Source organism: Canis lupus, chromosome 1 (genome assembly GCF_048164855.1).
Source record: "Canis lupus baileyi chromosome 1, mCanLup2.hap1, whole genome shotgun sequence".
Taxonomy (NCBI): Eukaryota; Metazoa; Chordata; class Mammalia; order Carnivora; family Canidae; genus Canis; species Canis lupus.
The window spans coordinates 83,237,016-83,249,041 of record NC_132838.1 but is presented as its reverse complement, the minus strand read 5'-3'; the positions used below and the strand labels follow the sequence as shown (position 1 = coordinate 83,249,041).

The following is a 12,026-nucleotide window of genomic DNA, read 5'->3' as shown; positions in this document are numbered from 1 at the left end:
TTGGTGTGGCTGCCTTGCTACTTCAGTGCCCTACACAGGAAAAGGCTTCAACCAACAGAATTTGGCTCTTCAGATATGGTGTTACTTTCATGGTTTATAAAGGATTTTGAGATGTTAGACTGTTGTTGGTTGAGTGCCTCCAATAGTGCTGAAGACTCCATCTCTGGTGATGCTTCCCTTCTTTCTTATCATTCCACAATGCAGGATCTGTGTCTCCAGCTGCCCCTCTGGCCACTACCATGCTGACAAGAAGCGATGCAGAAAGTGTGCCCTCAACTGTGAGTCCTGCTTTGGGAGCCATGCTGACCAATGCCTGTCCTGTAAATATGGATACTTCCTAAATGAAGAAATCAACAGTTGTGTTATCCACTGCCCTGATGGATCATACCCAGACACCAGTGAGTTGATTTCAAATATTTGGGTTTTAGAGAGGAAATGTAAGGTTTTCATTTAAATGACATAAGGAGAGAAAGTGTGGCCTTGGTTATATCAAACAGAATCTGACCAGTTTTTACGAGAACATGTTAGAATTATAAAAATGAATTTATAACAATTTTTATAAAAAATAATTTATGTAAAAATGCTTGTAACTGTCAGGAAGTTCTCAAGTCCATCCCTAGATTCAGTGATTTGCTAGGAGGACCCACAAGACTTATTATATAGTTGCACTCATAAGCTCTTAGCTACTAAGTAAAGTCAGGAAAAGGTGCATAGGACAAAGTCAACAGAAAACCAACACTAGCTTCTAAGAGTTCTCTCCCAGAAATCCTCCAGCAACAGTTGGTCACAACACGTGTGAAATGTGGTCTACCAGGAAACTTCCTTAGAGTCTCAGTGGCTGGGGTTGTCATGAAGACACCCTCTGCCTGGAACATACCAAAATTCCAGGCTCCTAGAAGGAAAGCAGATGTTCAGCATAAAGCATATTGTTTGTACAGTTTAGGCACCATGATCCTCTCTGGTCAGGGTGATGGAAACCCTAAACCATCCTGAAATCCAAGTTCCCAAATACTAGCCCTGGGCCAACTCCATAAGCACGCTTTCAAAAGATAGCAGCCAAGCCTGTTCTTTTCTACATACTAACCAAAGGAGCCAGGCCTGGATCATATCAGTGTGTACTTCTCAAGAAGTTTATAAAACATGACTTTCATGTAGACATGTGTCAAAGACTACTAATGCCGGGCCATTAATGGGGAAATCTACAAAGTGATCAATGGATTCAAAGACTACCAAGTGTTACTGTCCACTAGGAAAGGCAAAATGAAACCCGTTTCCTGAATTAGAGACAAAACTGAGTAACTTCCAGAGAGATCTGAGAAGATAGAATAGGAGGATCCTGAACTCACCTTGTCCCTCAGACAGATGGAGATAACAGCTACATTTGTAAAACTCTGAAAGCCACCTGTAGACTAGAAGAACAGACCTGCCACAGTTAACTGTACAGAGAAGGCCACTTTGAAAAGGGCAGGAAGGAGGGAGACATAGTTGGAAACCAAACCCCTGGTCCACTAACTACTACCAGCAGGGAAATCACAAGCATGGAGAAGGAAGTTGAATCCCCACAATGTCTGGCTTTAGAAAACAGGAGATATTAATTCCAATGGGACTTAGTTCTAGGAGAGCCTGAGGCAATAAGAAACTGAGTCCCCATCACCCTTAAAGATCCAGCATACTAAATAACTCAGAGGCAGCAGTTTGATATGAAGGAGATATATTGACTAATCTGCCAATATATCTGACAGAGATGTACAGAATATTTCACTAGAAACAGAAGTGCAGGTGCATGCTATTCCTCTCCCCCTCTCCAAGCCCTATATAGCTGGATGTTTGTGAGAGGTAGTTAACACTCATCATCTGCTTTGCTGTAGCTGTGTGCCCTTCCCTGTCCAACTCAACTCAGCAATCCTCCCTTCAAACTGGCTCGTGCCCCAACATATCTGCTTTGAAGGTGTCTCTTCAGAGTAACTCATGCCATAGGGAGGGAGGAGACAAGCTCACATAATAGCATACTTGCAGTCCCTGCAGTGGAACCTCATAGTTGGATATGCAAGAAGTAAGGCCTGCCCTTCAGGGTACCTGTGGTTCTGTCAGAAGGACAATTGCAGACAGCTAAGCTTACTGCTGGCCCAACTCACTAAGCCTATCATTGCTTCAGACAGGCTTCAACCTACCCAAGACACCATCCACAAAGTGGATCATTGTGGCTGGCTGGGCTGAAGGTAGTTGCAACTTAGTCACAATATGGGAGCACAGAGAGCCCACACAGGGGACACACCCAGGAATGTCTGGTTCTGGTAACCAGTGGGGGGTTGCACTGTAGAACACCTCAGGACCTCTTTCACAAGGCCACTACTTTCAAGACCAGGAGACATAGCTGACTGTCCTACTACATTAAAAAAAAAAATACATATAAAAAAAAAAATATATATATATATATTTGTCCATATATATATGGACAAAATGAGGAGACAGGAATATATGGCAAATGAAATGGAAATAAAAAATATGCCTGATAAAGAACTCAAAATAATGTTCACTGAGATACTAGATTTGAGAAAAGAGCAGTGGATCTCAGTGAGACCTTCAACAAAGAGAAAGAAAATGTAAACAAAACAAAACAAACCTGATGAATTTCAGAATTGAAATAGAAATAAACGGAATCAAAGTAGATCAGAAGATGCAGGACAGATCAGTAATGTAGAAGACAAGGTAATAGAAAACAACCCAATCCAGCTGAACAACAAGAAAAAAAGAGTAAAAACTGAGAATAGATTAAGTGAACTCTGGAACACCATCAAGCATAGTAATGTGCACATTATAGGGGTCCCAGAAGGAGAAGAGAGAGAGAAAAGGGGCAAAAAACTTATTTGAAGAAATAATAGCTAAAAGCTTCCTTAACTTGGGGAAAGAAGCAAACATTCAGGTCCAGGAAGAACAACGAACCCCTAACAAGATGAACCCAAAGAGATCCAAACCAAGACACACAATAATTAAAATGGCAAAGGTAGTGATAAAGAGAGAATTTTAAAAGCAGCAAGAGAGAAGCAAAAAGGTATATACAAGGGAAACCCAAGAAGGCTATCAGTTGATTTTTCAGCAGAAACTTTGCAGGCCAGAGGAGAGTAGCATGCTATATTCAAACAAAAAAACCTACAACCAAGAATACTCTACCCAGAAAGGGTATCATTCAAAACAGAGGAAAAGTGTTTTCTTGACAAAGAGAAGTTAAAAGATTTCATCCCACCAACTCAGCCTTAAATGTTAAAGGAAATTATTTAAGTGAAAAGAATAGGCCATCACTAGAAAAAAAAATAAAAGGAAAAAATTTTACAGGTAGATGCAGAGTAAATATAGATTAATCCCTTATAAAGCCAGTGTAGAGTTTAAAACACAAAGTAGTGCAATCAATATCTAGAAAAATTAGCCAAGGGAGACACAAAATAACAAAATGTAAAATAAAACATCATATACATAAAACATGGAGTTTTACAATGTGTTTGAACATAAGCAACCATCAACTCAGTATATAAGCCAATGATAACCACAAATTAGAAGCCTGTAATATACACAAAAAATAAAGGAATCCAACAATATCACTAAGGCAAATCATCAACCCACAAGGAAAGATAGCAAGAGAAAAATGAAGGAATCAAGAAGAACTATAAAAACCACCAGAATACAATTAACAAAATGGCAATAAGTACCTATCTATGATAATTACTTTAAATGTAAACAAACTAAATGCTCCAATCAAAAGATATACAGTGAATGAGTCAGAAAATAATATTGATCTATATGCTGCCTACAAGAAATCCACTTCAGACTTAACAACACATACAGACTGAAAGTGAAGGGATGAAAAAACATGCATATGGAATGCAAAAAAAAAAAAAGAAAAAAACACACAAAAAACAAAAAACGGTAGCTCGGGTAGCAATACACTTTCTTTTCAAGTGCACATGAAATATTCTCTGGGATACATAACATTTTAGGCCATAAAATAAGTCTCACTTATTTTTGAAGATTGAAGTCATATCAAGTATGTTTTCTTAAATGATATGAAAGTAGAAATCAAGAGAAAAATGGAAAAAAAATACACAGAGGTTAAACAACAAGCTACTAATTAACCAATGGATCAGTGAAAACAAAAGATGAAATAAAGAATGTATGGAGACAAATGAAGACAACAATCCAAAATCTTTGGGAATCAGCAAAAGCAGTTCTAAGAGGGAAATTGATAGTGCTATAGGCCTACCTCAAGAAACAAGGAAAATATTGTATAATGAACCTAGCCTTACACTTAAAGGAACTAAAAAAAGAACAGAGTCCAAAGCTGGTAGAAAGAAATTAAAAAGTAGAGATCAGTGAAACCAAGACCTGGTTCTTTGAAAAGATAAACTGATAAATCTTTGAGTCTTTCTTTTCTTGATAAGTCTGGCTAAAGTCAGAAATACAAAGAATTATAAGAAAATGTTGAAAAATATCTGCCAACCTATTGGACAATCTGGAAGAAATGGATTAATTCCAAGAAACATACAATTTTCCAAAACTAAATCAAGAAGACACAGAAAATCTGAACAAATTACTAGTAATGAAATTAAATCAGCAGTCAAAAACTCCCAGCAAACCAAAATCAAGGACCAGATGTATTCACAATTAAATTCTACAAAACACTTAAATAAAAGCTAATACCTATCCTTCTCAAATTATTCCCCAAAAAACCCCAGAAAACTTGTAAATTCATCTATGAGGCCAGCATTACTTTGATCCTAGAGTCAGACAAAGATATTATATAAGAAGAAAACTACAAGCCAGTATCGCTGATGAACACAGATGCAAAAATCCTCAACAATTTTAAAAAATCATTTAGCATGATCAAGTGGAATTTATTCCAGAGATGCAAGTGTGGTTCAATATTCACAAATCAATATATCACATAAACAAGAGGAAGGATAAAAAAAAAACATGATCATCTCAACAGATGCAGAAAAAGTATTTGACAAACTACAACACCCATTCATGTTAAAACTTCTCCACAACGTAGGGTTAGAGGGAACATACTTCAACATTACTAAAGCCATCTATGATGAATCCACAATGGACATCATACACAATAATGAAAACTGAGAACTCTTCCTCTAAGATCAAAAACAAGACAAAAATGTCCACTCTCACCACTTTTTTTTTTTTTTTTTATGATAGTCACAGAGAGAGAGAGAGAGGCAGAGACACAGGCAGAAGGAGAAGCAGGCTCCATGCACCGGGAGCCTGACGTGGGATTCGATCCCGGGTCTCCAGGATCGCGCCCTGGGCCAAAGGCAGGCGCTAAACCGCTGCGCCACCCAGGGATCCCCTCTCACCACTTTTATTCAACATAATATTAGATCCTAGCTGTAGCAATCGCATAAGAAAAAGAAAAGACATCCAAATTGGTAAGGAAGAAGTAAAAAAAAGCACTATTTGCAGATGACATGATACTATACGTAGAAAATGCTAAAGACTTCACCAAAAACCTAGTGAAATTGATAAATGAATTCAGTGAAGTTTCAGGATACAAAATTAATATACAGAAATCTGTTGCATTTCTATATACTAATAATGAAGTAGCAGAAAGAGAAATTAAGAAGACAATCCCATTTGTAATTGCACCAAAAAGAATAAAATACCTATAAATAAATTTAATCAAGGAAGTGAAAGACCTGTATTTTGAAAACTATAAGACACTGATGAAAGAAATTGAAGATGACATGAACAAGTAGAAAGATACACCATGTTCATGGATTGGAAGAATATGGCTAAGGTCTTCATACTACCCAAAGTAATTTACAGATTCATTGCAATCCCTGTCAAAATACCAAGAGCATTTTTCACAGAACTACAAAAAATAATCCTAATCCTAAAACTTGTATGGAACCACAAAAGACCCTGAATAGCCAAAGCAATCTTGAGAAAGAAGAACAAAAGCTGAAGGTATTACAATCCCAGATTTCAAGATTTACTACAGAGGTAATCAAAACGGCATAGTGCTGGCATAAAAATAGACACATAGATCAATGGAACAAGATAGAAACCCCAGAAATAAACCAACATCTATTTGGTCAGTTAATCTATGACAAAGGAAGCAAGAATATAAAATGAAGAAAAGACCATCTCTTCAACAAACGGTGCTGGGAAAATTGGACAGCTGCCTGCCAAAGAATGAAACAGGACCACTTTCTTACACCACACAGAAACTCAACAGGGATTAAAGACCTAAATGTGAGACCTTTTATGAAAACATAATCATTGATCTCTTGAAAGGTACTCTCAGCAACATATTTATGGATATGTCCTTCAGGCACAAGAAACAACAGCAAAAATACACTGTATTGGGACTTCACCAAAATGAAAAACTTTTTCACAGTAAAAGAAACCAACAAAATAAAAAAGCAACCTAATGAATAGGAAAAGATATTTGCAAATGTATTGATAAGGGCTTAATATCTAAAATATATAAATAACTTATACAACTCAACACCAAAAATACAGTACAATTTTTAAAAAATGAGCAGAGGATCTGAATAGACATTTTTCCAAAGAAGACAGACAGATGGCCAACAGATGTGTGAAAAGGTGTTCAGCATCACTAATCATCAGGGAAATGCAAACCAAAACCACAATGAGATATTCCCCCACACTTGAGAATGGCTCTCAAGAACTTGACACCAGTCAAGAAACAAGAAATTGTAACAAGTGTTGGTGAGGATGTAAAGAAAAGAGAACCCTCACACACTGCAGTGGGAATGTAAATTTGTGCAACCACTGTGGACAACAGTAGGGAGTTTCCTCAAAATTTTAGAAATACCACATAATCTAGTAATCCCACTACTGAGTATTTGCCCAAAGAATACAAAAATGCTAATTAAAAAAGATTTATGTACCCGTATGTTTATTGCAACATTATTTACAATAGCCAAGGTATTCAAGAAACCAAAGTGATAATTTTTAGATGGATACACACACACACACAATGGAGTATTATTCAGCCATTAAAAAGAATAAAATCTTGCTATCTGCAGCAACATAAATGGAGCTAGAGATTATAATGCTAAGTAAAATAAGTCACTCAGAGAAAGACAAATGCCATAGGATTTCACTCACTTGTGGAATTTAAAAAACAAATGATCAAGGGAAAAAGAGACAAACTAAGAAATAGACTCTTAAATATAGAGAACAAACTGATGGCAACACCAGCGGAAAAGTGGGTGGAGGATGGGTGAGTTAGGTGATGGAGATTAAGGAATACACTTGCGATGAGCACTAGGTGTTATATGGAAGTGTTGAATCACTATATTATATACCTGAAACTACTCTAACACTGTGTATTAACTACACTGGAATTAAAAACTTGTTAAAAAATAATAAATTTGCTATCTGAAGGAAAAACATGCGTCTGTATGTACATGTGTGTATGCGCACACATGCACACACACTCAGCCATACAAGAAAGTGAGATCTTGCCATTTGTGACAACATGGATGACCTAGAGAGTGTTATGCTAAGTGAAATAAATCAGACTGAGAAAGACAAATTTCATATGATTTAACTTGTACGTGGAAGCTAACAAAAAAAAAAAAAAAAAAAAACAGACCCTTAAATACAGGGAATAACTAGTGGTTGCCAGAGCAGAGGTGGCTGGGGGGATTGGCAAAAAAAGATGGAGGTACAAATTTCCAGTTATAAAATAAGTAAATGGTGGAAATGAAAAGCACAGCTCGGGAAAATGGTCAATAATATTGTAATAGCATTGTGTGGTAACAGATGTGGCTTACACTTACCGTGGTGAACACTGAGTAATATATAGAATCATCAAATCTATATATTCTACATTGGCAACTAATACAACATTGTAGGTTAATTGTACTTCAATTAAAAAATGAAGAGACTTTTTTCCAGTGGATAGTCTTTCCTCCTTTTTCGAATATTAGTTGACCATAAAGTTGAGGGTCCACTTCTGGATTCTCTATTCTGTTCCATTGATCTATGTGTCTGTTTTTGTGCCAGTACCACACTGTCTTGGTGACCACAGCTTTGTAGTACAACCTGAAATCTAGCATTGTGATGCCCCCAGCTCTGGTTTTCTTTTTTAATATTCCCCTGGCTATTCGGGGTCTTTTCTGATTCCACACAAATCAAATCTTAAAATAACTTTAAAAATGAATAATTTCCTACCTGGCAATACAAATAGAGCTTGGGGAGGGGGGCAGTATCCATGCAGACATCATTTGCAATGTTACCAAACAAAAATCTATAAATTAACATGTCACTTCAGGGAGTTGGGTCCTAATCAGTCATCATTAGGAAACAGACAAAGGTACATTCCTTGGAGAATTATGTAATCCTTGGGTACTCATTCCTGTAAGAGCTCTAGTAGGGCCATTTTATTTCTGAATTCTCATAATTTGTCTTAGTAAATATCACACCGTCATAGTGAGGACACTGATGCTTCCTGTTTCGGCACAACCTAAGAAAGAAGAAACCCAAGCTCCAATGAACAAGAGTTGTTTTTAAGAAATCAGGCAAGAATTTTGAAGTGTATACTGTTGCTTCTTAAGAAATCAAAGTCCCTTGACCCAAAGGCAGGCATTTCTTCCCAAGGCAGTCGAAGTCTCTCAGCTTACCCTGTAGAACCACGGGTAGGATTTTCTTGTAGTTTCTTTTTCCCCCAGATTTGGAACACTAAACTACAACCTGATAGAGAAAGGAAAGATAAGAGTGGGGAGGGGAGCCTGAGGGATCCCCAGAAATAAGCAGTATTTCTTGAAAAAAAATTCAAAATTCTATCAAGAAGGCTGAATCTTAGAAAAGGAATTTGTTTCGAGATGGTGTATAAAAGGGTCGAGATAATAGAATTATTTGTTACCCCAGAGCCTGGGAGGTAGGTAGTGAAGGAAGGGTGTTCAACCAATGGCTTTGCTGATAGTAGTCTCTGCCTCTCTCTCTCCTTGTGTGTGACTGACTTTTGTTATATTTTCCTCCTAAAATGAGTCTGTTGACATAAAACGTAGTGACTAGTAATAATTACTGCCAACACATTTACAGTGCTTTCAAGTTCATAGAGTTCCCTTGAGTAATTTCATTAACCCCTGAAGACAAGCTGAGAGAACTTGGCATCATTGTAATATTTATTCAATAAGTGGGAGAACAGACTCTGAACTTGCCCCCTAGAGATGCTAAAAGCAGAATTCAAAACTAGGTCCTCTGACCTCAGATCCTAAGCCATGTCCAGAAGTCTCAATGGCATAGTGAAGGGAAGACCATGTGAAGGCTATCATAAGATTATAAAGAACTTCATATTTCTTGGTGGGGGTGCTCAGAATCTAGAAAGGAGGTGCACCCCCAGGAGGTCCTTACAGGAATCCTTTAGGATTCCTTGCAGGAATCCATTATAGCAGTGTTTCTCTGTGGAATGTTGAAGAACACCAACATTTAAAGAGTAGATGGAGAGAAAGAAACTTATGAACAAAGCTTCATTCAAACCTAACACATATGTGGTTATAATCCATTTGCATCTCAGAGAAGGTATCGAGTATCCAGAAGAATTTGGTCTCAGTGATGTAACAAGTCAATATTTTTCATTATAGAATAGGTATGCATTTGCCCTGTTTTCCCCAATGGGGATCAGTCTTTGGTATTAAATGAGAGAGCCATATTCAGAGGTATTTGTTTTAATCCAGTATATTTCTATTCTCCAGAATACAGATATATCTGAACTATAATTAATAACATATCAATGGCACAGCCACTATAAAGTACATGACACTATTCTTGACAATGCAAGAAATAAATGGTCAGCCCTTAACCTGCAGTCTTAAATGTAGATTCCCTTTTCTGGTCTAGTTCGTCAGAGTGGTCCTACAAGCTGTGAGTATGGGGGCCCCGGGGAAAGCCTTCCTTTCCATTCCACAGCCTCCACACTGCTTCTCAACCCTCACATAGTAGTCTTGCCCCAGCTTATTTGCTAGTGTGATTCTCAGTGTTGGGAGTTAGGAAATTCTGCTTGGGACAAAGCAAAAGAAGAAGGGGGAGAAAGGTCAATCAACCATTCAACAAAGAATTAAAGACGAGTTCCCTCATCTGCAAAATGGTAGAGATGTCAGGCATTTCCCACATTTCCCAGTGCTGCAGTTCCTAACTCTGTTTGCTTTGCTGAGAAGTGATAGCCAATGTTCAATGTGGGAGCTGTTCCCAAAACATTCTGCTCAAGGCCAGGTATGTATACCATCGTGTATGTTAGCAAACATTAGAATGTCTCCGCCTCCTTTTATGGAATTCAACTGACCAACTGATTTATAACCTTTTTTTTTTGTGTATGCATTTTGTTTTTTGTTTTTAACAGAGAAAAATCTTTGCCGGAAATGCAGTGAAAACTGCAAGACGTGTACTGAATTCCACAACTGTACAGAATGTAGGGATGGGTTAAGGTAAGAGAGTGAAGGATCTTGTCAAGTCCTACAGCCCAGGGAGCTTCTCAATGTAAATAAAATATGTAAATGAATTATCCTCTTACCATCACCTTGGTTTGACTCCCATTCCAACATTTGATTGCTATTTGCATTATCTTTACCATTATATGTGAGAAATTGGATGCCATCTTGGCTAAGAGAGGTTTATAAACCAAATAAAATTTCCTTCAGAAAAGATGGATCAGATACAAGAAAATAAAAATGGCTATTTGAGAGGCTTTCTTAGTGCTTTATGACCGGCAGTGCCCCTGTCAAGGATTACTGTTTGGGTAATACCAATGAATTATATTTAATCCTCCTGATTCATTCCTTTGATGGTCGGAAACTCTTCCCTTATCTTTATTATTTCTCTCCATATAGCCAATCATTCTCTTATCTTAAGTACCTCAGGCTTGGTTCCATTATGCTGTGGTATGCACATAGATTTAACACCTGGAGATGTTTTTCTTGACTGGATGACTTGCTCATTACTGAAGCCAGATAGCTGACAGATTCTGCAGGAGAACAACACGGCTCAAATGAACTAGGTAGCCTCTTGATATCCACAGAGAAAGTCAGACCATCCTCTGTTGGGCAAGGAGTTGGGCTCTGAATTTACAGAGAGCCGGAAATCTGCTGCACTCAATCTTTTTAAGTCTTGAGAATGTCTCTGTTTCCACCTTTGATTGGAGAGGTGAACTGGGCAGGCTCCAGGCAGGTGATTCTTCATATTAATTAATACCAGAACATCGGAGGGCACCTGGGTGGCTCAATGGTTGACTGCCTGTGGCCGAGTCTTGATCTTGGGGTCCTAGGTGAGTCTCCCATTGGGCTCCCAGCAGGGAGTCTGCTTCTCCCTCTGCCTATGTCTCTGCCTCTCTCTATCTCTCATGAATGAATAAATAAAATCTTAAAAAAAAAAATCAGAACATCAGGGCCACTGGTTGGCTCAGTTGGTTGAGCTTCTGCCTTCAGCTCAGGTCAAGATCTCAGGGTCCTGGAATCAAGCCCTGGTTCAGGCTCCTTGCTTAGTGGGGAGTCTGCTTCTACTTCTCTCTCTGCCCCTCCCTCCACTTGTGCATACTCTTCTCTCTCTCTTTCAAATAAGTAAAATCTTAAAAATATATATCTCAGGATATCATTTTCATTTAGATTGTCTTGTGGGTTTTTTCATAAGTGCATTCAGTATTAATTTGCTTAGCACCTTTCATCTTAAGATTTTCAATCTTAATATCAGTCTTCTTTTTGGAGGAGCAGATTGATTTTTTTAATAAAAAGAAGGGAGACAAGATAGGGGCTCAAACTGTTTTCTACTAATCAGCTATGGGATCAGACACATAACTGGCCCATGAGAAATAAAAGATGATTTATGATTATTTTCTATATGGTTATACCCTTGCACAACTCAGGGGTTAGAGACCCCATCCTCCTACAGTTGAAAATCACGGATTACTTTTAATTCCTTAAGTTACTCTTAACTATATAACTACCAATTACTACTTTTGACCAAAAGTCTTACAAATAACAGTCAACTAACACATA

General features: G+C 37.8%; 1 protein-coding gene and 1 long non-coding RNA gene across 5 annotated transcripts in view; one reads left to right on the top strand and one right to left on the bottom strand.

Moving 5' to 3' along the window:
• The window catches only part of PCSK5 (proprotein convertase subtilisin/kexin type 5), a 457,779-nt gene that overhangs the window by 283,303 nt on the left and 162,450 nt on the right, over positions 1 to 12,026 (top strand). For all 4 annotated transcript variants that reach the window (XM_072837738.1, XM_072837739.1, XM_072837740.1 and 1 more), the window contains exons 16-17: positions 205 to 398; positions 10,379 to 10,463. In XM_072837738.1, the coding sequence (XP_072693839.1) occupies positions 205 to 398; positions 10,379 to 10,463 (279 nt within the window). The remainder of the gene's footprint in view (positions 1 to 204; positions 399 to 10,378; positions 10,464 to 12,026) is intronic.
• Positions 1 to 12,026, bottom strand: part of LOC140639509 (uncharacterized) — a 71,354-nt gene that overhangs the window by 57,839 nt on the left and 1,489 nt on the right. The window lies entirely within an intron of this gene.